General features: G+C 45.2%; 1 protein-coding gene across 1 annotated transcript in view; it reads left to right on the top strand.

Annotated features, from left to right (window-relative positions):
* The window catches only part of LOC126249195 (organic cation transporter protein-like), a 152,648-nt gene extending 125,735 nt beyond the window's left edge, over positions 1-26,913 (top strand). The window contains exons 6-7 of the mRNA XM_049950849.1: positions 9,851-10,033; positions 26,896-26,913. Of these exons, the coding sequence (XP_049806806.1) occupies positions 9,851-10,033; positions 26,896-26,913 (201 nt within the window). The remainder of the gene's footprint in view (positions 1-9,850; positions 10,034-26,895) is intronic.
* Positions 26,914-27,936: the final 1,023 nt, after the last annotated feature.

The raw sequence follows: 27,936 nt of genomic DNA on the forward strand, positions 1-27,936 counted from the left end.
GCAGTCTTGCATTATGCTCAAAAGAATTTATCCATAACATACGTAGGGAGAGTAACTTGCAGTATTTCCACATCTAAAATATGTTAGCAGAACACACACACTAACCTCCACCTGAATTACGTAAAATGGTGGCACGTAAAAGAATATTGATAACTATGTTTATATACAATGCAAAACTGTTTATAGATTGTCTCACCAGTCGCATATGTAAATTTCGTTGAAATGTATACAGCATAAGCTATTGTTTATGAGAACGAGTATAGATCATACTCCCCATAAATAGTTAAACACAAGATTTGCTTATGAATGTAATTAACAAATTAGAAATAAACTGTTGCTGAATATGAGTTTTACTTCAAGTAATATTTTGCAAAATTCCAAAATTGCGAAATAAAACCAGCCCCTGCTTTGTGCTCCTGTTGGTTGTCATTGCTGACAGATGGCAGCGTTCATAAATGGATATAGCAAATCTAACAACAATACTTGGTGTAAGGCACAGTACAGCTTCAAATTAATTATTTTCCACATCAGCCAGGTAAACTTTAAATGATTTATGTAGTTGCAGAAGATGTGTTTTTCTTTAAATACTGTATAAAACATTCTCGGTATTCTTGCCGCGTCAGTTCTATATAAAATCTCGAGCTTTCGACGATTACCTCCATCGTCAGGAGCTGACTGTCTCCACTGCTGCTATGGTAGCCTCTATATAGCCCGAAGACGGCTTCTGATTGGTCGGCTTATGGTTGGTCGGCGATTACGTGCTGCTGTCTCAGACGGTGTCACTGTGTGCGCCGGTGGCGCCACCGCTTCCGTTTCAACGTAAACCTTGGAAGGAACGTCTCTGCTGCTTCTCTGCATCAAGCGCTCGTTTCCACGCACAGCTCAGATGGTATCCGCTATTGCGGTTGAAGTTCTTTTGGCTCATTCTTATTTCAACAGCCTCCTTAATAACAGAATCCCAGTACGTGGAGGCATGCGACAGAATTTTGGTTTCATCGAACAATATTTTATGTTCGTGAGGCTGTGCTCCGCAATTGCCGATTTCTCCAGCTCTCTATTTTTAATATGGCGTTGGTGTTCTGCACAGCGGTCGGACACGGTACGAAGTCTGACCTATATAATTGCTTCCACACTCACAGGGTATATTATAAACTCCAGGGACCTGAGGCCGAGATTGTCCTTAACAGGGCGCATCATCTCCTTAATTTTCTTAGGAGGACGAAAAATCGGTCTTATTACCACGTCTACGCAGGACTCTTCCTATTTTGCTGGAAACTGCGCCACAAAAAGGAAGAACCGCAATCGGTGTTTCATCCTGTGAGGCTGCAGCATTTGCACGTTTCCTTCTTTTGGAGAACGCTGCCTTTATATCGCGTGCACCATAGCCGTTCTTTCGGAACACGTTCTTCAGGTGACTAATCTCGGACCTTAAGTGGTCCTCGTCAGAAACAGTTTTGGCTCTATATACCAACGTGTTCAAAACGGCTCTCTTCTGAGCAGGATGATGGAAACTCTGTGCATTCAGGTATACATCGGTAAGCGTCGGCTTACGGTATACAGAGTGGCCAAGACGCCGGTCCGCCTGTCGTTGTACTAAAACGTCTAAGAAAGGCAGTCTCATTTGCTTCTCCATCTCGAGAGTGAACTGGATGTTCGAATGGATGCTGTTCATGTGTTCCATGAATTGTTTGAGAGCTTCTGCGCCGTGTGGCCAGATCATAAATGTATCGTCAACGTAACGATAAAATAAGGATGGACGGAGGCGAGCCGAATTTAGTGCACGTTCTTCAAAATTCTCCATAAAAAAGTTAGCCAGTGATGCAGACAACGGAGAGCCCATTGCCATACCGTCCGTCATTTCATAAAATTTATTACCATACAAGAAGTAGGTGGTCGTCATCACGTGCCGGAACAACTTTATAGTTTCAGGAGGAAAAATGCTGGCGGATCTTTTTTCTCTGCTCGAACACAACATGTGTTCCAAAATCCTGCTGCATATCAACGTTAATGATATGCGCCTGTAATTTAGTGGCTTACTCCTATTACCTTTCTTAAATGTTGGTGTGACCTGTGCAACTTTCCAGTCTTTGGGTACGACTCTTTCATCGAACGAACGGTTGTATATGGTGGTTAAGTATGGAGCTATTGAATCAGCATAGGAACCTAACTGGTATACAGTCTGGGCTGGAAGACTTGCTTTTGTTAATTGATTTAAGCTGCTTCACTACTCCGAGGATATCTACTTCTACGTTACTCATGCCGGCAGCTGTTCTTGACTCGAAATCTGGAATATGTACTTCGTCTTCTTTGGAAGGCTGTGTTCAGTACCTCTGTTTTGGCAGCACGGTAGTCGATAACATTTCCATTGCTACTGCGCAGAGAAGACATTGTGTCTTGCCGCTAGCATATTTCACATAAGACCACAATCTGTTTGGGTTTTCTGCCAGATTCCGAGACAGAGTTCCGTTGTGGAAATTATTAAAAGCATTTCGCACTGAAGTACGGGCCACATTTCGAACTTCTGTAAAACTTTGCCAATCTTGAAGATTTTGCGTGCGTTTAAATTTGGCATGTTTTCTTCGTTGTTTGTGCAACCGTGTTCTGACGTGTTTTGTGTACGAAGGGGGATCAGCTCCGTCGTTTGTTAATTTATTTGGTATAAATATCTCAATTGCTGCCGATACTGTTTCACTGAATTCAAGCCACATCTCATCTACACCTACACTGTTTATTTGGAAGGAGTGGAGGGCGTCCCTCAGGAAAGCGTCAAGGGAATTTTTGTTTTTTTGAATAGGTGTATTTTTCGTTTATTTTTGTAGAATTTGGGGGTTACAACATTCAGTCTCGCTCCGACAACCCAGTGTTCACTAATCCCTGTATCCGTTTTGATGCTCGTTATTAGTTCAGGATTATTTGTTGCTAAGATGGTTCAAATGGCTCTGAGCACTATGGGACTCAACTGCTGAGGTCATTAGTCCCCTAGAACTTAGAACTAGTTAAACCTAACTAACCTAAGGACATCACAAACATCCATGCCCGAGGCAGGATTCGAACCTGCGACCGTAGCGGTCTCGCGGTTCCAGACTGCAGCGCCTTTAACCGCACGGCCACTTCGGCCGGCTGTTGCTAAGAGGTGAAGTGTGTTATCACAACCGTTTACTATTCGCGTGGGCTCATGAACTAACTGCTGGAAATAATTTTCAGAGAATGCGTTTAGCACAATTTCGGATGATGTTTGATGCGGGCCTCCACAACTAAACATGTATCTTCGCCAACATATCGAGGGTAAATTGAAGTCACCACCAACTATAATCGTATGACTCGGGTACGTGTTTGAAATCAAACTCAAGTTTTCTTTAAATCTTTCGGCAACTGTATCATCTGAATTGGAAGGTCGGTAAAAGGATCCAATCCGGTTGCCAAGAATGACCTCTGACCATACTAACTCACAGGAATTACCTACTTCAATTTCGCGACAAGCTAAACTACTTCTAACAGCAACAAACACGCCTTCGCCAACTATGTTTAGAATATTTTTTCTGAAAACCGTTACGTTCTTCGCAAAAATTTCGGCTGAACTTATCTCTGGCTTTAGCCAGCTTTCAGTGCATTTAACTATTTGAGCATTAGTGCTTTCTATTAGCGCTTGGAGCTCTGGTACTTTTCCAACACAGCTACGACAATTTACAACTTTTATATCGATGGTTCCTGTATCTACGTTCTTCCTGTGTTCGGCCTGCACCCTTTGTGACTGAAGCCCTTTCTGTGTTTTCCCGAGACCCTCTAACCTAAAACACCGCCCAGTCCACGCCACCGAGCCCCTGATACCCGTGTAGCCGCCTCCTGCGTGTAGTGGGATCCTGACCTATTTCAGCGGAACCCGAAACCCAACCACTCTATGGCGCAAGTCGAGGAATTTGCAGCCTACACGTTCGCAGAATCGTCTGAGTCTCTGACTCAGACCTTCCACTCGCGTCTGTACAGAGGTCCGCAATCCGTCCTGTCGACTGTGCTGCAAATCGTGAGCTCTGCTTTCATCTCGCATGCAAGACTGGCAGCCTTTACCAGTTCTGTTAGCCATTCGAAACCAGAGAGAATCTCTTCCGATCCAAAGCTACACACATCATTGGTACCGACGGGAGGCACCACATGCAGTTTGCTGCACCCTGTACTCTTCATGGCATCTGGAAGAACCCGTTCCACATCTGGAATGACTCCACCCGATATGCACACAAAGTGAACATTGGCTTTCTTCCCCTTCCTGGCAGCCACGTCCCTAAAGTGCCCAGTAACACTCATAACACTGGAGCTCCCAACTACCAATAATCCCACCCTCTGTGATTGCCCGGATCTTGCAGACTGAGATGTTTCCTCTGAAACAGGACAGGCGACTACATCTGGCTGACCGACAGTGTCAGCCACATACGGTACCTAGAACCTGTTTGTCAGAACCTGTTTGTCAGAACCTGTCCTGTTTGTCAGAACCAGTTTGTCAGAACCTGTAAGTCGGAACCTGTTTGTCGGAACCTGTTTGTCAGCCTGTTTGTCAGACTAAATTTGGAAACCATACATGCAGCACCCTGGGGAATCTTTCACAGACTTCCACGCACTGAGGTGACCTCCCACTAGACCACAGGTGAGGGGTCAACCTCAGCGCGAGCGTTAACACCGGTGAGGACCGATCGGAGGACTCTCTCGTGCTGGACGTCCGTCGCATCCCCACAGCCGGCCCACAACAGTGGTGCCCATCCACTACAGCTTCAAGCTGCGTAACTGAAGTCGTCACAGCCTGGAGCTGAGAGCAAAGTGTCACCAACTCGGCTCGCATCCGCACACAAGAATCACAGTCCCCATCCATACTAAAGACCCTGGAAAACTACACTACTCAAACAGACTATCGACACGTGCTGCGGAACTATACTGTAGACTCTGGTGAAAACGCCAGGACTGTGCCTAATAAATTAGATTAATACGCAGGGATTCAAAAACCGAACTCCCGAAGTACTCAAGTGAGACTAAATAATTCGCCCCTGAATAGGAACTTGTAATATGTCACAAAATCGGTTTATTTTCCGACGCAAATGAAAACGCGAGAACAGGGCTATTAGATATTAAATTCACACGCAGAAACTCAAGAAACTAAACTATCAAAGAACACAGATGAAATTATAGAATTCGTTCCTGGTTAGGGACCTGTAAAAGTCACAAAATCGGTTTCTTCCCTGTTGCCACTTCTGTCTCGGCCGCTTGCTGCTGCTAATCCATTGGTTTAGAAGAGCACCGGGAACCTATAGTTCGCGTGCAGTTGCCGACAACTGCTCGAAGGACAAAATGAAACAAACGGAACATGAAATCCTGTCCGCTTAAATTACAGTCCGCTTTAGGAAAGTTCTTTGGAGAGTCCTCGCAGGAACTGAAAATACAAAATAATACTCGCATAGGGACTCGACTCCACGATCCTGGGCTTTCTGTATTGTTTCCGGTATGCCAATCACTGGCTGGAATCTACGCTAACACAAATGGCTCATGCTGCGCCCAATCCGAGCCGAAAATGGTAACTTTTCTAAACGCTGGGGCTCCCACTTCTGTCAGTTTCATTTCTGGTCAAGCCCTGCATTTACCGATTTGGACGAAATCGGTGATGAATAGGAGCGGTCCCCTTCCAAGTCCCAGTAACACACCTGAACGCTTTGAGTCACTCAATGAAACTAAACACAGCAAAAGAAAGCTACGGGACCTGTGGTCTTCTGATGACCCTTTCTCCCCGTTCATTAATTAACTGTAGCAAGTTCCCTTCTGCGAAGGCCGCGTCTCTTAGCATTTCCACTGCTCCAGGCAGAACTGCAGACCTCTTCCCCTTTGCTGTTCACTTACTGCCCCTACCATTGATTGCCGCAGTCCTATCTCGCTATACACTCCCACGACGACAACTCTATACTGAGTTCGATTGTCAGTGCTCCTCCACATGCTCCCCTACATTCTAGTTTCTGACTCTTTTCATTAATTGTCTCATAAACACAAAAAACAAGAGAGATCCCATTGGTCACTCGGCTCCCTTCTACTCTGCTGCTGTTGTATGACATCACAGGTGAATTTCAAAATATAGGCGTCATCTAGAAACCACAAACCAACAAAATGATCAAATGTGTGTGAAATCTTATGGGACGTAACTGCTAAGGTCATCAGTCCCTAAGCTTACACACCACTTAACCTAAATTATCCAAAGGACAAACACACACACCATGCCCGAGGGAGGATACGAACCTCCGCCGGGACCAACCGCACAGCCCACGACTGCAGCGCCTTAGACCGCTCGGCTAATCCCCCGCGGCCAAACCACAAACCAAAACAATACTAAGTAGATTACTGCCGAAAGCCTTTTGGTATTCGCTAATACCCTTGGTGAGACGAATATAAGGTAATGTCTGCATCAAAAGAAAACGGTGGAACGGGGCAGGATTCGTTATGAATAGGAAGATAGAACAAAGGAAGCGTTACTGCGAACAATTCAGTAATGGTGTTATTTTTCATCAACACCAACAACAACGGTTTAGGTAGAAATACCGACGTCACAGGCACAATATGAAGAGAGAGAAAGTATATGAGTGTATTAAACATGGTCATCCCCGTTTTCAAGAAGGGACGTCGAACAGATGTGCAGAACTATAGACCTATATCTCTAACGTCAATCACTTGTAGAATTTTGGAACACGTATTATGTTCGAGTATAATGACTTTTCTGGAGACTAGAAATCTACTCTGTAGGAATCAGCATGGGTTTCGAAAAAGACGATCGTGTGAAACCCAGCTCGCGCTATTCGTCCACGAGACTCAGAGGGCAATAGACACGGGATCCCAGGTAGATGCCGTGTTTCTTGACTTCCGCAAGGCGTTCGATACAGTTCCCCACAGTTGTCTAATGAACAAAGTAAGAGCATATGGACTATCAGACCAATTGTGTGATTGGATTGAAGAGTTCCTAGATAACAGAACGCAGCATGTCATTCTCAATGGAGAGAAGTCTTCCGAAGTAAGAGTGATTTCAGGTGTGCCGCAGGGGAGTGTCGTAGGACCGTTGCTATTCACAATATACATAAATGACCTTGTGAATGACATCGGAAGTTCACTGAGGCTTTTTGCGGATGATGCTGTGGTATATCTAGAGGTTGTAACAATGGAAAATTGTACTGAAATGCAGGATGATCTGCAGCGAATTGACGCATGGTGCAGGGAATGGTAATTGAATCTGAATGTAGACAAGTGTAATGTGCTGCGAATACATAGAAAGAAGATCCCTTATCATTCAGCTACAATATAGCAGGTCAGCAACTGGAAGCAGTTAATTCCATAAATTATCTGGGAGTAGGCATTAGGAGTGATTTAAAATGGACTGATCATATAAAGTTGATCGTCGGTAAAGCAGATGCCAGACTGAGATTCATTGGAAGAATCCTAAGGAAATGCAATCCGAAAACAAAGGAAGTAGGTTACAGTACGCTTGTTCGCCCACTGCTTGAATACTGCTCAGCAGTGTGGGATCCGTACCAGAAAGGGTTGATAGAAGAGATAGAGAAGATCCAACGGAGAGCAGCGCGCTTCGATACAGGATCATTTAGTAATCGCGAAAGCGTTACGGAGATGATAGATAAACTCCAGTGGAAGGCTCTGCAGGAGAAACGCTCAGTAGCTCGGTACGGGCTTTTGTTAAAGTTTCGAGAACATACCTTCACCGAGGAGTCAAGCAGTATATTGCTCCCGCCTACATATATCTCACGAACAGACCATGAGGATAAAATCAGAGAGATTAGAGCCCACACAGAGGCATACCGACAACCTTTCTTTCCACAAACAATACAAGACTGGAATAGAAGGGAGAACCGACAGAGGTACTCAAAGTACCCTCCGCCACACACAGTCAGGTGGCTTGCGGAGTATGGATATAGATGTAGATGTAGACTTATGTGTGTAAAACTGTTGTGTACATAATTCCTCGTAGTCCGCGCGTACACAACTTTCCCACTAGAGCGCGGCCCGCTAAGCACAACAGCGCAGGCGCAGCGCTTGTCCGTCTCCTCACGACGAGATGGCGCTGTCTTAGAGACGGACCAAATTCTGCTTCCGCCGATCCGCGTATTAATATGTAATGCAGCCAATGAGATTGCTGCTAACGTAGAACCTTTTCTCCTCACGGATCACACTCGCGCAGTGATACCTGAACGCGCGAGGTATTATAACGAGTGTACACGCGCAGTGATACCTGAACGCGGGAGGTATTATAACGAGTGTACAGGCCTCCGATTAGTCTGTCTGCATCAGTCTGCATTAGTCTGCAGTAGTCTGTAGTCAAGTTTCAGCCTCCGCCTAATAAGCTTATCATATTCCTGTACATAGCCATGAAGAGAAATGTATAGACACTTTTGTCAAGTATCAAAGATATGTGAGAATAAGATTAACGTACCAAGACCAAAGGAACTTCAGATTGTGAGTTGTAAATAGCATCCAGAATCAAGTTAAGTAATTTTATGTTGTTATTATTTTAATAAATGTGTTTAAAGTTGGTCACCGTCAATTTGCTACTCTAAGCGTGCAAGTGGTATTTCTATCATCTAACGGCAGAAGATAAACACGCCACAATAAGACCACGAGACATATTGCTGACACTCACCTACTTCGTAAGAGCGACAAGTCAAATAATCTGATGGTGTGTGTACCGAAGGTCTTACAGTACGCTCACCACACTGCACCTCCTGACAAGCTCAGTGTTATGCTTGTGGTAGGAAATCCGTATGTTTGCAATGGAACAAACATAAGAATTCAGACCTCCGATTAGTCAGTCTGCATCAGTCTGTACGAGTTCTACATTTGTCTGTACCAGTCAATAGTCAAGTTTAAGTCTGCCCCTAATAAATGGCTCTGAGCACTATGGGACTCAACTGCTGTGGTCATAAGTCCCCTAGAACTTAGAACTACTTAAACCTAACTAACCTAAGGACAGCACACAACACCCAGCCATCACGAGGCAGAGAAAATCCCTGACCCCGCCGGGAATCGAACCCGGGAACCCGGGCGTGGGAAGCGAGAACGCTACCGCACGACCACGAGATGCGGGCTGCCCCTAATAAGATTATAATATTCCTGTACATAGGCATGAAGAGAAATGTATAGTCACTTTGTCAAGTATCAGAGATATGTGAGAATAAGATTAATGTATCAAGACCAAAGGAACTTCAGATTGTCAATTGTAAACAGCATCCAGAATCAAGTTACGTAATGTCTATGTTTATTATTATTTTAATAAATGTGTGTGAAAATTAATCAAGTTCTGTTTAAAGTTGGTCACCGTCAATCTGCTACTCTAAGCGTGCAAGTGGCATTTCTATCGTCTGACCTAACGGCAGAAGATAAACACGCCCCAATAAGACCACGAGACATATTGCTGACACTCGCCTACTTCGTTAGAGCGACCAGTCAAATAATCTGATGGTGTGTGTACCGAAGGTCTTACAGTACGCACACCACAAAAACGAAATGAAAATCGAATATTCGTGGATGATTGATACCAGATAGTATTGGAAGGAATAACTGTGGTGACAAAAGTCATGGGTTACCTCCTAATACCTTTTCAGACCTCCGTTATCAGTTTGTGCAACTCACTGTAAAAACAAAAAACAAAACAAAAAAAAAACAAAAAAAAGTCTGAACGTATTAATTGCCCAGTGAAAATTTGAGAACTGTGGGGTCAACAAAGATCCCCTTGCAGTTGTTTGGCTAAACAAAAATTTTGCACAGCCCATTAATTTGTTAGCAAATAGAAAGACAAAGGCGACCGTGCATCTTGAACTGCTGACAGGATCGTGTGGGCCGCAAGGCGCTGTCGGCGGGCGCGCTGTCGCTGTGCGCCGCTGCCGTGGCGCTGCCAGACGTTAAGCCGGGGCCCGCCGCTGCGCTCGCGCTGGCGCTACTGTCGCGCCTCGCCATCAACGTCGCCTACAATGCCGCCACGCAGTACGCTGCCGAGCTGCTGCCTACGCAGGTAGGCCCAAACTCCCAACATGCAGCATATCCACTAGCGAGCACTACTGCGGCTGCTAGATGCAGCGTTTCCTCGTTAACCCTATCGCTGATGTGGGAGTGTATAGACGTCCTGCACCGGCATTCCTCAGGTGCTGTAGACATGTTTACGCACGTCGCTAGGGTTTTCCTACAATGTCATATTCATTTCACAACAAATGTGACTCTTTGCGTGCAAAAAAGAAAGCGAGAGAGAGAGAACACTTAATGTCGATATCTTGAACGGTTTGTGAAATACGACGATTGTTGTGACCATATATTTCCCGATTCGCAGGAATAGAAATGGGCTCGTTCTGTAGGAACGTCCGTCCGATATAAAAATCAAGAACTCGAAGGAGAAATGAGATACCGTTCTGCTCTCAATTTTAAATAAAATTTCGATATTTTACGTATATTTCATTTACGGCAATGACTGAGCTAAGTTCAACCATACGAAAAGTTTCCGCAATCCGTTTTAACTTCTGCAAAGCTTTAAAATATCGTGCAATATTTTACTTCATCTGATACAGCGCAGTAAGTACGACGTATAAGAAAAACAAAATCAGTCCTTTATCGAGCCAGGACTGTAAGATGTGCAAAAAATCAAATTTTTTCACCGAATAGTTTCTTAACATCGGATCATAAGTATTCCATAGCAGCTGGCAAGTCCTCATGGACAGAACTGGGCACGCTGTCTGTGACCGTCCGCTGGATATATCAATAACTCGAAAATGAAATGAGATGTCGCCCTGCACTCAGTCATACATAAAAATATCTGCATTTCTACACTGCAATGTATCAGCTAAAGTCAACCATTCATAAAGTTCACGCAATCGGTTTTTATCTCTGCACATTCTTTATTTAAAGTAGAGTGCAACGTTTTACTTACTTTGATACAGCGCGGTAACTAAGACGAAGAACAAAAAGAAATTCAACTATTTATCGAGCGTAGATACCACACTGTATTTTTTCACGTAATAGTTTTTTTTTTTTAAATCAGATAATAAGTATTTCATAGTGGCCGGAATGCCATCTCTCAGCACAAGTTTCAGCATCTGGCGAGCAGTACAGCCTCAACAAAGCTATGCTTAGCACGGTATACGGACAGCACGACTTTATACGTATGCCAGATCCACAAGAGTTAACCACTTACAGTATTTGTGAGCGATAGATCATGTTCACAATATTTTAGTGACCCTTGATGATTAGCTATTTCTTTGATGGATAAAACTGTGTACTCTGTCCTGTACATTGGTATAATGTAGTTAAAAGTTTGATGATAATCTATTTCTTCAGCAGTTTATGTATTCCGTACTACTTAACTGCTTGATGCAAAGCAATAATATAAAGAATTTAGCCAGTCTCCAAAGTGAAACGTAGAATACCTTTCACGACCAAATTGGGAAACTGAGATTTCGCAAAAAAAGATGGGATACAGTAGATACTGAATGAGGGACCGGGAGCACTTTAAGAGAAGTGAAGCGAAACTCGAAACTGCATCAGCTCTCTCATTTTAAATTTACTGAGGACTTCGAAGTTTTTTTTTTCTTCTTTATTGCCACCTGGGGAGGGGCGGGCTGACAGCAGCCCAATACGTCGCTCTACAGCCGCTAGAAAAGTTAAACAAACAATGGTGAAAGAATAAACAATATAAAAAGGAGATAAAACGGCAACTTCGTTAATAACAGCAAAATGGTGGAAAGTTGCCGAACTTAAAATACAAAAACACGGCGTTGACGATGCGGATGAAGACACACAGGAAGGAGACATGCACAATTAAAAAACACGGTGACAGTTTGGTTACTGTTCGCACGAGACAAAAACACAACTAGCGACAGTATGGTGGCTGTTCGCAACACTGACAGGGGACGCACAACATTGAACACTCACTTAAAACAGCACTGTAGAGGTGACACGGAGGCAGATGGGGAGGGGGGGGGGGGTGGACCCGGACTGATGAAGGGAAAAAGGGGGGAGCCAATGGAGGGAGGGGACATAGAAAAGAAGGGGGTTGAGCAGATGCGAGAAGGAGTGGGAAAGGCAGTGGAGGGGAGAGCAAAAAGGACTCAGGGGAGAGAAAGGAGGCAGAGAGAGGGTAGGCAGGGAAAAAACAGGATGGAAGGGGAGAGAGAGAGCCCGGAAAAAGGACAGAGAAAGTGAGGGGCAGGTGAGGATCACAGTTGATAGAAGGGATGAATGGAGGGAGAGAGGGCATCATCTGGGAGTTGGTGGAAGCCATCTCTCGAGAAATGAGATGAAGGGTGTAGAGCTGGAGGGTAGGGGGGGGATACATCAGTGAACGCTCGGCTCTGAGCACTATGGGACTTAACATCGATGGTCATCAGTCCCCTAGAACTTAGAACTACTTAAACCTAACTAACCTAAGGACATCACACAACACCCAGCCATCACGAGGCAGAGAAAATCCCTGACCCCGCCGGGAATCGAACCCGGGAACCCGGGCGTGGGAAGCGAGAACGCTACCGCACGATCACGAGATGCGGGCTCAGTGAACGCGTGGCAGCGGGTGGGAGTTGGAGAGGAGAGGAGCAACCAGAGGATGAGGGGGATCAAGTTGGAGGGAGGTGTAGAGGACATTGACATGTCTGAGGAACAGGAGCAGTTGGGGGAAAGGAATCAGGTCATAGAGGATCCACGTGGGGGATGGGAGAGTGCATGGCACTTCAGGATCTGGATGGACTTATAAAATTTGGGGGGAGGGGGGGCGGATATCCAGGTGGGACTGGCATAACAGAGGATGCGACAGATTAAAGATTTGTAGGTGTGGAGGATGGTAGAGGGGTTCAACCCCCATGTCCAGCCAGAGAGGAGTTTAAGCAGACAGAGGCAGTTGTGGGCTTTGGATTAGATAGAGTGGAGATGAGTAGTCTAGGTGAGGTGACAGTCAATGGTGAGTCCAAGGTAGGTGAGGATAGGACAGAGGCGGACAGGACGAGTGCAGATGGTAAGGGAAAAATCAAGGACCTGGAAGGGTAGTACGACCTATGATGATTGCCTGGGTCTTGGAAGGATTGATTTTGAGGAGTCACTGCTTACACCATGTGGCAAAAAGAACTAGGTAATTCTGGAGAAGGCATTGGGTAGATGTAGGAGTGAGGACAAGGAAGATGGTGTCAACTGCAGGAGGTGGACCAGTAGGTGCATATATGCTGTGTACAGGAGGGAGGAGAGGGGAGAGGACAGGGCCCTGGGGCACACCTGTGCAGGGGCAGAAAGTGTGGAAATTGGCGTTACGGATGGTGGCGTAGGAGGGGTGGCAGGAGAGGAAGGAGGAAATCAGATGGACATAGTTGAAAGGAAGAGCATAGGTCTGGAGTTTAAACAGGAGACCGGAATGCCATACATGGTCGCAGGCCTTTTCGAGGTCTAGGGAGACAAAAATGACGGAGACAGGAGTTAACCTGGAGGGAGAGGAAATGAGTGAGTTGCAGGAGTTGGCCATTGGCAGAGAAGGAAGGTCGAAAGCCACATTGGGTGTTGGGGAGGAGGTGGTGTTGGTGGAGGTGGTGATGGATACACTGGGTAAGGATGGATTCCAAGAGCTTGTCGAACACCGAGGTGAGACATAATAGAGCAATAAGAGGCATCAGATGGAGGCTTGTTAGGTTTGGAGAACATCAGGATATGGCAGGTTTTCTGCAGGTCAGGGTAGAAGCCAGTGCCAATGATTACAATGTAGAGGGCGGCAAGGACTGCAAGGAAGGAGGGAGGGCAGTGTTTGAGATGGCAGTAGGGTTCGCGGTCGTGGCCGGGAGTAGTGTTGCGTTTAGTGCAGAATATGAGGCCGATGTCCTGTGTAGTGATGGGAGTGTTTAGTCCTGATGGTGGTAAGTGCCCCAAGCACTGGAAACTAGGAGCAAGGGGAGGAGTGGAGGTATCCGTAGGTTCGATGATGTCAGGGCAGAGAGAATAATCAAATTGGGGATCATCTGGAATGGAAAAGACATTGGATGGGTGGTAGGCAAAGTGGTTGGCCTTACTGAGGTCAGGAAAGGTATATTCATCAAGGAGGAGAGGGTACTGCAGGGTAGGGTGGTTCCAAGTAAGGTGATGGAGAGCAGACCAATACTTGGAAGAGTGTATTGGGAGTGTGGCGTTGAGTTGTGTGCATGTCTGTCGCCAGGCACAGCGTTTCTTCACAGTAAGAATGTTGTGAATGTGTCATCGTAATTGCCAGTGGTGGGTGAGTGTGTCCTGGTCACGAGTGCAGAAGAATGATCCGTAGAGGCTACGGGATTCATGAAGGAGAGGGATGGCCTGTGGGGGCAGAGCTGAGCTGGGTAGTGAGGATGGATGTCTTTGCTAAGGATATGGGTGGCGACAGTATCAGACAAGATCTTGTGGAGGAAGGCAGCGGTTCAGGAGGTGGGAGATTGGAGGGGAAGGTCATGGCATTCTACCTGGGTGTGTATGGAGTCCCAGTAGGCATCCCAGTTAGTGCGGGAGTAGTCGTGGACAAGTTTAGGAGGAAGGTCATGGCGAGGAACAGGGTGAGAATGGCCCATCAGAGATAGTGAGGAGGATGGGTGCATGGTCACTGCCAGTTAGGTCAAGGACATCTGTGTTGATGCGCCCAAGGAGGTTGGGAGAGGCTAGGATGACGTCGAGAGTGGTGTTGGATTTGGGTGGGATGTGTGGGGTAGGGAAACCAGATCACCCTAGAAGGTGGTGATAAACTGATGCCACAGCTGGAGTTCGGCAGGAGCATGGCTGTGGATATTGAGGTCTGCAGCAATCACATAGGTGGAGAAGGTGTGGGCATGTAGGCCAGGAAATCATATGGGATGGGGGTATGAGGGCAGATATAGGTGGTGGCACATTTGATGGTAAGGGTGAGGAAGAAGATGCTGAGGGTGAGAATGCTCAGCAGGATTGTTGACGAGAGGTTGGGGCCAAACAGGGATGTGCTTGAGGTGGCTGACAGCAACCCCCCGCCATGCACCATGGGGTATTGGTGGGTGGGTCAGAGGGATCAGGGGCTTTCTTTGTGGAGATGGTGGGGGCAGGGTCAACATCAGAGAGTTTAGCAGGTTTCTTGGACAGGGCAGGGAGGAGGGGGGCTGAGGGATGGGTTGGAGGGGGAGGTGTTGGGAGGGAGGTCCTCCCTGAGGAGTGGGTGATGCAGGGGGTGGGGGCGTGAGTGACACAGAGACTGAGGCAATGCGGGTGGAAATCTTTGCCAGCTGGGAGCCTGTAGATGGTGCAGTGAATGGTGAGAAGTCTGAAGATGGCGATGGGGTGACAGCTGACGGTGAGTGAGAGTCAGGGGAAGTAACAGCCAAAAACAGCGCAGGAGTGGGATGGACAGGGAGGGAAGGGAGGACAGGGATGGGGGCAGCAGATGAGCTCCATGTGATGGTGGTTAGAGCAGCTGAGGAGGAGGTGAAAGTGATGGAGGTGGTGGTGTGAGGATGGTGGTGGTGTGCGAGTGGGGGCTGAAGACAGTGACAGTGGTGATGACAACGGTGGCAAGAACGAAAAAAGGCGGCGGCAGGGGAGCCTTCAGCGTGGCGAATCCAACTGGGCACTGGCTGGACAACGATCTCAAAAGAGGGTGGCCCAGGATACTCGGTCAGTGGCAAACAGACAGGCAGGCAGATGGATAGATGAAAAGCAACAGTGGCAGGCAGTAGCAAGCACCGGGTGGTGGTGGCTGATAGATGGACAGCAGTGATGGTGGATGGACGACAATAGCTGTCCAGCTGGCCAGCAGTTAGGCAGGCAGGCAGACAGATGGACAGCAACAGCAAGAGGCGCTTCAAAACTGTGGATTGTACCCTGAGGGTGGCCCAGGCTGTGTAATCTGTCGACTTTGAAGTGAGGGATCCAACCCTCGAGATGTGTGGTCAAGCGTTTTTTTTTTTCCTTTATTGTGATTTCATTCCCCTGCCGGCGGGGGCACAAACTGCCGCTCTTCAGCTGAGAGATGTGACAGCTGAAAAAAGGAGAAAATTATACATATAAAGGCGATAAAAAGAAGGACATAAAAACAGAATAAGGGGAGACAGTGGAGGGAAAATATACACTGCCACGTAGTCGTTTATGGGGGGACAGTTACAAAAGTCTACATAAAGTTAAAAAAAACAGTTGGTGATTAGTAGGAGGGGTAGTCATCAGGCCGAAATTCATCATCTGGGAGTTGTGTTAGGAAAGGAGGTGGAGGGTGTGGAGATGGAGAGAGGGCGGGTCACAATGGTAAAGGCAAGGCAACAGACTGGGGGTGGAGAGGAAGAGGGACACCAGGAGGTGGGGGCAGTCGAGTTGGCGGGCAATATACAGGGTGCGGATGTGTTCAAGGTAAAGGGGAAGGTGGGGGAAAGGGATGAGGTTGTAGAGGATGCTCATGGTGGATGGAAGGCAGATATGGAGATAAGGCAGAGTGCATGGTGCTCGAGGATTTGGAGGGCGTTTTGGAGCCTGGGAGGGGCGGAAATCCAAACAATACTGGCATAACAAAGGATGGGGCAGGTCAAGGATTTGTAGGTGTGAATGATGGTGGATGGATGCAGTCCCCATGTCTGGGTGGACAAGAGTTTCAGGAGGCAGAGTCTGTTGTGGGCTTTGTGTTGGATTGTAAGGCAATGGGAAGTCCAGGTGAGGTGGCGGTCGAGGGTGAGGCCAAGTTATTTGAGGTTAGGAATGAGGTGGATAGGACGGCCATAAATGGTTAGATGGAAATCATGGAGACAGAAGGAATGGGTGGTGTGGCCTGTGATGATTGCCTGGGTCTTGGAGGGGTAGATACAAAGGAACCACTGGTGCTCCAAGTGGGGAACTGGTCAAGCTGGGTTTGAAGGGTACATTGGGACAGTTGAAGGGGAGGATAAAGGGCTAGGAAGGCGGTGTCATCAGAAATTGGAGGAGATAAACAGGCGGGGAAGGTTTGGGCATATCATCGGTGTACAAGAGATAAAGAAGAGGGGAAAGGAGCCTTAGGGCATGCCGGCAGAAGGAGGGAAGGTACGGGAGTTGGAATTATGGATAGTGAATAGGAAGGAAGAAATGAGATGGACGAAATTGATAGGGAGCGCATAGGTCTGGAGTTTGAAGAGGAGCCGGGGATGCCAGACATGGTCATAAGCGTTCTGGAGGTCAAGGGAGACAAAGACAGCGGAGCAACGGGAGTTACGTTGGAGGGAAAGAAGATTGGTAAGGTTAAGTAGCTTGTCATTGGCTGGAAGGCCGGAAGCCACACTGGGTAAGGAGGTGGTGCTGGTTAAGGTGGCGGTGAATACGGCAGGAGAGGGTGCTCTTGAAGTCCTTACTGAACACGGAGATGAGGCAGATGGGACGATAGGAAGAGGTATCAGAGGGGGATTTGTTGGGTTTAGGGAACAGCAGGACACAGGAGGATTTTTGGAGGTCGGGGTAGAAGCCGGTGGCAAGGATTACATTGTAGAGGGTGTCAAGGACTGCAGGGAAGGAGGGAGGGCAGTGTTTGAGATGGCAGTAGGTAACACAGTCGTGGCTGGGAGCGGTGTTGCGTTTAGTGCAGTGTGTGAGGCTGATGTCCTGTGTAGTGATGGGAGTGTGTGGTCTAAGTACTGGAAGCGTGGACAAGCCGTTTTTTTTCCTTTATTGTATATCAATGCCACATCTTGGGCAGGATGGCAGCAGCATATGTGCTGCTCTTCAGCTGAAAGTAATTAATTATACAAAGGAAGACCTTTGAAAGAACAGAAAGGAGAAAATATGGTGTACATATACATAAAAAAGGGGGAACAGTACAGAAGAGAACAGACAAAAAGGTGACGACTCTAAAATGCAGATAAAAACCGTAAAAAATTTGTGCACACAAACAAAATCACACACTGGATCATAAAAGTATCGACGGACGGCGTAGCATATGACAATTACTGACAATAACACTATGTAGAAGTCGAGCACACAATTAAAACCATAAGTCTTGACGCACAGGAGAACAGCACTAAACACAACACTGATGTAGTACACTTATGATGATGAGCAAACAGAGAGGATCTGCCAAGGGCATGCAGATGAGGGAGCGAGGGAGTGGAGGGAAGGAGGGAGGGAGGGGGGCGGGAGGCACGCCGAAGAGGGCCAGGGAGGGAAGGACGTGGGAGGGAAGCAGTTGAGGAGGGGTGGAGAAGCGTGTTTTTTTTTAATCATTATTGGATTTCGATTCCCCCCACCCACCCCCGAGGGGGGCAGGCTGTCAGCAGCACAATACGCCGCTCTGCAGCCTACAGAAAAGTTGAAAACAGAATGAGGAGATATGAGAACAATAAAAGCAGGCGATAAAACGGTGACTTTTAAAAACGTGAAACATGGAGAAAAAGATGCAAAGAAAATACAAAAACAAACGGTCAGTGATACTGATTAAAGCACATGGTAAATAGGCAGGCACAATTAAAAACCATGGCGACAGTCTGGTTTCTGTTTGTAGTATGATGGCTGTTCGCAACACTCACAGGGGACGCACAACTCTGAACACTCATTTAAAACAGCACTATAGAGGTGACACGGTAGCAGATGCAGGGGGTGGGGGGGGGGAGAAGGATCGGGAAAGGCAGTGGAGGGGAGAGCAAAAGGACTCAGGGGAGAGAAGCGAGTCAGAGAGAGGGTAGGCAGGGAAAAACAGGATGGAAGGTGTGGAGAGGGAGCCCAGGAAAAGAATAGAGCAAGGGAGGGGGAAGGTGAAGATCAGAGTTGATAGGAGGGATAAATGGATGGAGAGACGGCATGAGCTGAGAGGGGGAGTCGATGGAAGCCACCTTGGGAAAGAATCGGCAAGCGTTTTTTATTTATTAATTTTATTTTAAATTCATTCCTCATACGAGGTGGGCCGTTTTTCGTTTGATGCTAATTTCGTGAGGTACTTAGCCTGGTCGCTCCCAACGGACCACCCTCTATCTATATTTAACCCTCATCTTCTCCCCTGGACTCCTGAGACAATCTAATCAACAAACTTTACTTGAAGGATATTTTGGAGCCCAAGGAAATGTCCTTCTTCAGTTATGATTCTTATGTTCGGTTTGTCTTCTTCGCCTGTGCTTATCCTCGAAGACAGGCAGCCTATTGAAAAATCCTTCCTAGTTGTAGCCATTTCTAAAATCAAGTGGATACAAATTCTCGGTATACTGTAAACAGACTTACTGGGTGCCATACACAAAAAAATATTCGATATAATTCTCCAAAAACTAATTTCACTGACAAAAAATAAAAACAGAAACATGTTTCCCCTTTACCGAATTGTAATAAGTCAACATGTTGGCTACTGCAAGTAGTGTGGTCGATGATATAACAAGCGACCACTCAGCCTGCAAAAAAAAAAAAAAAAAAGAGAGAGAGAGAGAGAAAGGTTCAAATGGCTCTGAGCACTATGGGACTTAACTTCTGAGGTTATCAGTCCGCTAGAACTTTAAACTACTTAAACCTAACTAACTTAAGGACATCACACACACCCATGCCCGAGGCAGGATTCGAACATGAGACCGTAGCGGTCGCGCGGTTCCAGACTGTAGCGTCGAGAACCGCTCGGCCACCCGGCCGGCACTCAGCCTGCAAATTGATGTCTTGATGGCCGTACAAAATCAGCTATAATCCCCGTTGTTGTATTCATATTTTTTCGTACCACAAGCGAACCACTCAGAATAATCCCCACTTGTCGTCACCATCTCCGATAGTTTAGAAGATATCATAAGTAGGACCATGCGATCTTACTGCGGCATGAGACACGTCATCGCAGAAGCGCTCCCCACTACGCTGTTACTCAGTGTGATAAATGGTCAGACAAACTGCCTGTGGATTGTACCACGGGGAAAAAATGGTAGCGAACTGAGAATCTCAAATAGACAATGACAGTGCAGAATATAAAGCAAGTAAAGAAGAAATCTGGTATACATCAAAAACGTCAAATTGCGTGTCAGAAATTAGATGATATAAAAGATACATGGTTTCTTACCTCAAATCAATCCGCAGTTATAACTAGAGGCAGAATGTGAACAATTAATAACATCAACTGGGCAGAGCACAGAACAGTAGCTGATGTACACCTTTCGCAATAAGTCTAATTATCAACATTGAAACATGAAAAGGTAATATCTTATTGACAAGATGCTCGAACTAGTAATGATATAAACATACAGCAGAATTTATTCGCATACTAGTGGTCTAAGAATGTAGCAGTGACGCAACTGACCCCAATCGACCGCCAATTACAATTTCAGTGGCGTGGAACGAGGGCTCATTGGAGGGCAGCGTGGAGGTCTGTTGCGTTTTATGATGATAGCTCGTTCTGCTCTGGCGGCAGTGACGGCCGTGCGTTAGTCAGAAGGAGGCCAGTTGAGGGCGTACAACCAACCTGTCTGTGTGCCAGACACATGGGCCTACACTTGGATTCATTGTGTGGGGTGAGATTTCGTTTCACAACAGAAGCATTCGCATGGTTGTACGTCAGTCTGGTGATTTGACCTTTTGTGCTGCCATTCATGAACAGCATTCCAGGGAATGGTTTCCGACAGGATAATGTTCGCCTGCATACCGTTTCTGTCACCCAATATGCTGTGCAGAGTGTCGACATGTTGCCTTGGCCTTCTCGATCACCAGATCTGTCTCCAATCGAACACATATGAGTCATTATCGGACGTCCACTCCAGCGGCATCCACAAACAACATTAACCGTCCCTGTATTGAACGACCAAGTGCAACAGGCATGGAACTCCATCCCCCAAACTGATATCTGGCACCTGTACAATGCACGCACGTTTGCATTCTTGCATTCAATATTCTGGCGGTTACATCGGTAATTAATGTATCAGCATTTAGCATTTACAACAGCTTATCTCCCGCTTATATTAACCTGTGGTTTTACAATTTTAGTCACTTAAATATGTTACATAGACAAATGTATTCTCTAAATTTCATTACTCTACATTAATTTTTATTTGGTGTTGCGATTTTTTTTCGTCAGTGTATAAGGGACGATCAAAAATTTTGCGTTTAACGACGTTACTGCAGCGAATATGCAACGTAGCGCAACTCCATTTGAGGTATACAAGCCCCGAAATGTAGGCAAGGGATTAGTGTGCCCTTCGTGTCTTTCTGACGAGTGTGCAGTTAATGCGGAGACGTGAACCATGATGACGTTATTTTCAAATGCATCCAATCAGGGCCAACGTGCTGTTATTCCTTTCTTGGTTGCCTGAGGACATACACTGATAATCATCCACCGGAGCAGCATGTCTGTCAAAAGCAACCGTTACTGGAATGGTGCGCCAAGTTCCGTGCTGGTCACAAGATGGAGGTCGATCTGGGGGGCCAGCCTCATCCACTACGGACAACAAGGAGCACGTGGTTGATGATGTGATTAGGGCAGACCGGCATATAACCATTCTTGCACTAGCAAAGGATCTCGACATTAGCTTTGGTAGCATGCAACACATTATCTGGCAGGAATACCATAAGGCTTGTAACCACTGGATACCCTGGGCGTTGAATACCGAACAAAAAGGAAACCAGATGGCTGTTTGTCTGAAGAACTTGATACTTTTCAGTGTTGAAGGTACCACTTTCCATGACCGCATTGTTGCAGGCAACGAAAGCTGGTATAATCCCTGAGAAACGGAGTCGAAAGCGTCCATGATACAACAGTGTCATCCAATGTCTCCTCGTCCCAAGAAGTGCAAGAGCCAGCCATTTGTTAGAAAGGTGATGCTCACCCTGTTCTTTCATTACTGGGGTCCATTATTTATTGATTTCCAAGGCACCTGACGTCTCCACCACTGGGGAACGGTACTGGACAGTACAATCAAGGCGAAATGCCTGGGAAAACTGTGACAAGGACTGCTGCTGGTTAATGATAAAGTACGTCCCCATATTACAAATGTCATAAGGCAGAATTTACGCCAACTGAAGTAGGAGGCACTTGAGCACCCGCAGTATAATCATGATCTCTTACCACGCTATTAATGCGCTTTCGGTCCCTTAACCAAGGTCTTGAACGGTCGACGATTCTTGTCGAACGAGGATGTGTAGCAGGCAGTTACAGACTTCGCCACACAACACAACACGGTGTTTTACCAAACGGGTATCTTCAACCTGGTGCGTCAGTGGTATGATTGCCTCGATGGTGAGGATGATTTTGCCTGATTGGCATACCGATTCCGGACTTACGGCCTTCGAACGGAAAACTTTCGTTCACCCCTTATATCAAAATGACAGAGAAATACTACGCGGATATCTGTAGCAAATATTTGGAAAATCAGTGATGGAAGTGGTCAGCAATCACGTACCCTTCTCTCCAAAGTACAGGGTTATTACAAATGATTGAAGCGATTTCACAGCTCTACAATAACTTTATTATTTGAGATATTTTCACAATGCTTTGCACACACATACAAAAACTCAAAAAGTTTTTTTATGCATTCACAAATGTTCGATATGTGCCCCTTTAGTGATTCAGCAGACATCAAGCCGATAATCAAATTCCTCCCACACTCAGCGCAGCATCTCCCCATCAATGAGTTCGAAAGCATCGTTGTTGCGAGCTCGCAGTTCTGGCACGTTTCTTGGTAGAGGAGGTTTAAACACTGAATCTTTCACATAACCCCACAGAAAGAAATCGCATGGGGTCAAGTCGGGAGAGCGTGGAGGCCATGACATGAATTGCTGATCATGATCTCCACCACGACCGATCCATCGGTTTTCCAATTTCCTGTGTAAGAAATGCCGAACATCATGATGGAAGTGCGGTGGAGCACCATCCTGTTGAAAGATGAAGTCGGCGCTGTCGGTCTCCAGTTGTGGCATGGGCCAATTTTCCAGCATGTCCAGATACACGTGTCCTGTAACGTTTTTTTCGCAGAAGAAAAAGGGGACGTAAACTTTAAACCGTGAAATTGCACAAAACACGTTAACTTTTGGTGAATTGCGAATTTGCTGCACGAATGCGTGAGGATTGTCTACCGCACAGATTCGCACATTGTGTCTGTTCACTTCACCATTAAGAAAAAATGTTGCTTCATCACTGAAAACAAGTTTCGCACTGAACGTATCCTGTTCTATGAGCTGTTGCAACCGCGCCGAAAATTCAAAGCGTTTGACTTTGTCATCAGGTGTCAGGGCTTGTAGCAATTGTAAACGGTAAGGCTTCTGCTTTAGCCTTTTCCGTAAGATTTTCCAAACCGTCGGCTGTGGTACGTTTAGCTCCCTGCTTGCTTTATTCGTCGACTTCCGAAGGCTACGCGTGAAACTTGCCCGCACGCGTTCAACCGTTTCTTCACTCACTGCAGGCCGACCCGTTGATTTCCTTTTACAGAGGCATCCAGAAGCTTTAAACTGCGCATACCATCGCCGAATGGAGTTAGCAGTTGGTGGATCTATGTTGAACTTCGTCCTGAAGTGTCGTTGCACTGTTATGACTGACTGATGTGAGTGCATTTCAAGCACGACATACGCTTTCTCGGCTCCTGTCGCCATTTTGTCTCACTGCGCTCTCGAGCGCTCTGGCGGCAGAAACTTGAAGTGCGGCTTCAGCCGAACAAAACTTTGTGAGTTTTTCTACGTATCTGTAGTGTGTCGTGACCATATCTCACTGAATGGAGCTACAGTGAAATTATGAAATCGCTTCAATCATTTGTAATAGCCCTGTAGATCACCAAGGCTCGATAATATTGAGCACTGGCGACTGTGGTTAGCAGGGGAGGTGCAAGGATTCATCCATGTGTTCACAAAGACAGTTATGGACGATGCGAGCAATATGAACTAGGGTCCTGTCATCTTGGAACACAGCATCACCGACGCCAGACAAATACGTGACTTCCTACTTTGTTGGATATCAGCACATTACAGTGCAAACATAAAGCATCAGTTTATATAGCTTTCCTTAAAATTGTTGAAATGACAGCATGTAATTGCAGACAACCGTGAACAATATATGTAAAATAAAAGTAGGAACATTATGTTGTAGGCTCAGAACCAGCCCACAAGATCCCATACTAGTTATATGAAAAAACAGCTATGAAGAGTAACTCTGCAAAAAAGACTCAGACTCTCGAGAAAAAGGAAATGTATGGCTGTTTCCATTGCCAGCATGCATCAGGCATTTCCTTCCACAGAGCACCACTGGGTAAATTTACTCCAAATCATACATTACTCCCTACTGACTTGCAAATAGCTGATTTACATTCTCGTGGAAAACACATGAGATTTTTATTCATTCTGGATTATGTATTACTGGTGAAAAAAGTACTGCTTGAAGTAAAATGTTCTTTTTTATGTGAAATGTTCAGCAGAGAATAACAATATCATTAGAGAAGTCCCAGAACATAGGATAGTCACAAAAATGTGTGTCTTGCTTTATTCACAATCTTCGCTGATGGAGCCATTGTCATTACGGTATTACAGACAAACACTTTAGCCATATGTTTCAAAATAGCATATTCTGCGCAAGTGTACATCTAAAATAGGATGGCCGTACTCATATTTGAAAGCTTGAGGATTTGCACTCATTCTACAACTTTAGCAACAGAGACAAAATAGAAAAAATAATAAACAGAATTATACTAAACGCTCGACAAAAGATCTCTAACCAAATACTGGAAAGTTGCGCAGGTCACATCAGTATTCAAGAAAGGTAGTAAGAGTAATCCGCATAATTACAGGCCCATATCGTCAACGTCGATGTGCAGCAGGATTTTGGAATATATATTGTGTCCGAACGTTATGAATTACCTCGAAGAAAACGGGTTATTGACACACAGTCAACATGGGTTTAGAAAACATCGTTCTTGTGAAACACCACTAGCTCTTTCCTCGCATGAAGTGTTGGGTGTTATTGACAAGGGATTTCAGATCGATTCTCGTATGTCTGGATTTCCGGAAGGCTTTTGACTCTGTACCACCACAAGCGGCTTGTAGTGAAATTGCGTGCTTATGGAATATCGTCTCAGTTATGTGACTGGATTTGTGATTTCCTGTCAAAGAGGTCACAGTTCGTAATAATTGACGGAAAGTCATCGAGTAAAAGAGAAGTGATTTCTGCCGCTCCCCAAGGTAATGTTCTGGCCCTTTGCTGTTCCGTATCTATATAATTTGGGCAGCCGTCTTAGGTTGTTTGCAGATGACGCTGTCGTTGATCGACTAATAAAGTCATCAGAAGATCAAAACAAATTGCAAAACGATTTAGAAAAATACCTGAATGATGTGAAAAATGGCAGTTGGCCCTAAATAACGAAATGTGTGAGGTCATCCACATGACTGCTAAAAGGAATTCGTTGAACTTCGGTTACACGATAAATCAGTAAAATCTAAAGCCTGTAAATTCAGCTAAATACCTAGGAATTACAATTACGATAAACTTAGGAACACACAGAAAACTGCGTTTTATTGGCAAGACACTTAGAAAATGTAACAGATCTATTAAGGAAACTGCCTAAACTACGCTTACCCGTTCTCTTTTAGAATACTGCTGCGCGGTGTGGGATCCTTACCAGAAAGGACTGACGGAGTACATCGAAAAAGTTCAAAGAAGGGCAGCAAGTTTTGTATTATCGCGAAATATGCGAGAGAATGTCACTGAAATGATACAGGATTTGGGCTCGACATTATTGAAGGCAAGGCACTTAAATGTGATTTGCAGAGTATCCATGTAGATGTAGATTTATTAAACAAATATCTAACCCCTTATTTTCACTTCAACTATCTATGAATATGTTTGACTATGGGAAATCTGCCTGGAAACGAAGGCTTTGTCCTGTAACAGGACACAACAAGATAACTTCTGCTTCTCACCGGTCTTTGATGAATGACATGGAACGTCTGCACCTGGTCCTCGCATCAGCACACCTATCATGATGGGTCACGAGCGTTACCAACTGCCTTTGCTAATCGAGCCATTCCATTCCATTTCTAGAAAGACACTAGCGAGTCATGTTCCAAAAATAATACTGCCATTAGTGTTTTTTTTATTTTTTTAAAGAGAAGTATCCAGTCCCTCTTCCTAGTAGCTTGTATATCTTTACTTATTACGTAGCGCAATATTCTTCGAAGGTCTACATTTAGAACGTGCATCTAGGCGAATTTATAAATTTTATTTTTTTAAACGTAATATACAATATTCTACCCAGTGGTACAACATACTCAGTAAATGAAATGAAGACATCTGATAGGAGCATAGTATTTTAGGCAGCCATATTGTCTGCACTGGACCCTTCACCCTACATATAAGGATTGTGACATGGGGAGTGTGAGATGATGTGCTACGTGTTGATTCACGTGACCATGTGACCAGTCTCAGTCTTAAAACAAATGCCCCTTTGGCCTAGATTGGTTCACCCTAGCAACTATATGTGATTAATGGCACTATTTCACAAAAGTGCTTTTTGTAACTCAGTTTTTATAAGGATCTTTTTCGTCGGAGATGCTAGGGTAACAGTGTGATAGGATTTTATCAGAAATGTTTCAGCGTTTCCCCTCCTGTACAACCATCATGGATGTACGATACAATAAGCAGAGTGGATAAAAGAACGTTTAGGTCTTGAAGAACGGTATACACGCAGTCGCAGTGGTGTGCACGTTTGACATATATTGTTAACTTTAATATACAGATTGATTCAAAAGTAACTGTGCACACTTCATGGGTGTAATGTATGCATCAAAATAAGCGTAAAACGTTAAATAACGTTGTCTGAAATTGCTGTATTTCTGTGATATGCAGTTGAGTAGGGATTACAAGTGCACCTCAAACAACACAAAATTAATTCTTGGTCATTCAGAAGTAACTGTACACACTTTTTGGGTGCAACGCATTTATCAAAATAAGTGTAAAATCTTAAAGTTTTTGGCGAAATTTATTTATTTCAGAGCTATGCTAGACAGTAGGGGTTACAAGTGGAACACAAAGATTACAAAATTAATACTTCTCAGAAACAACACGAAGGGATCCGAAATTCAACAACTATGTACAGTACAATTAGCCCAGAAGATGTTCAAAGTGATTGCAGGCGAAGACGACACGCCAAAAGCCTGTACCAGCCCGTGATGTAAGACATATCACATGTGACATTATATGTCACAACTAGGGAATAAAGCAATCTCAGACAAAACTTTATTTACCATTTTACTATTATTTTGATGCATACATTATACCCACGAAGTGTACAGTTATTCTTGAATCACATAGTGCTGAAAGATTGGCCAACTAGAAGACGGAACACAACAATAAAAGCAAGAAGGATTAAAAAAAATAGTTGTTGATTGTGGAACACTTGAAGGCACATTGCCTGGGAACACGGCAACCTTGAGGAAACACACGGCCTATACAACGGAAAAAGTCTCGCTTTATTTACAAATGGTAGTGCAGCAATTGGCTTTCCAACAAAAACGACGACCTCGCACCTCTTCTTCCAGCGCGGTACCAAAGCAAGTGAATTAACGAAAGATTCACTGGAAAAATGGATATAAGTTAATCCACTGATGAAATCCTACTGACAAATAACCTCAACCTAATTTTTTATGATTGCGCCGTACCTATTACAAAGATACAGATGTGACCAATATTTAGCATTCCGTTGTGGCCGAGCGGTTCTAGGCGCTTCAGTCTGGAACAGCGCGACCGCTACGGTCGCAGGTTCGAATCCTTCCTCTGGCATGGACGTGTGTGATGTCCTTAGTTTAGGTAGGTTTAAGTAGTTCTAAGTTCTAGGGGACTGATGACCTCAGATGTTAAGTCCCATAGTGCTCAGAGCCATTTGAACCAATATTTAGAAGTATAGTTTTTATTACGGATGTACTTCAAAAATACGATTTTCATACTTCCAATTGATAGCTTAGGAAAATACATAATTTTCAAAAACAGAGTAAAGAAGACAAGAACAAGTAAATTAGCGCCATCATCTAAACAAA

This window comes from Schistocerca nitens, chromosome 3 (assembly GCF_023898315.1).
Source record: "Schistocerca nitens isolate TAMUIC-IGC-003100 chromosome 3, iqSchNite1.1, whole genome shotgun sequence".
NCBI lineage: Eukaryota > Metazoa > Arthropoda > Insecta > Orthoptera > Acrididae > Schistocerca > Schistocerca nitens.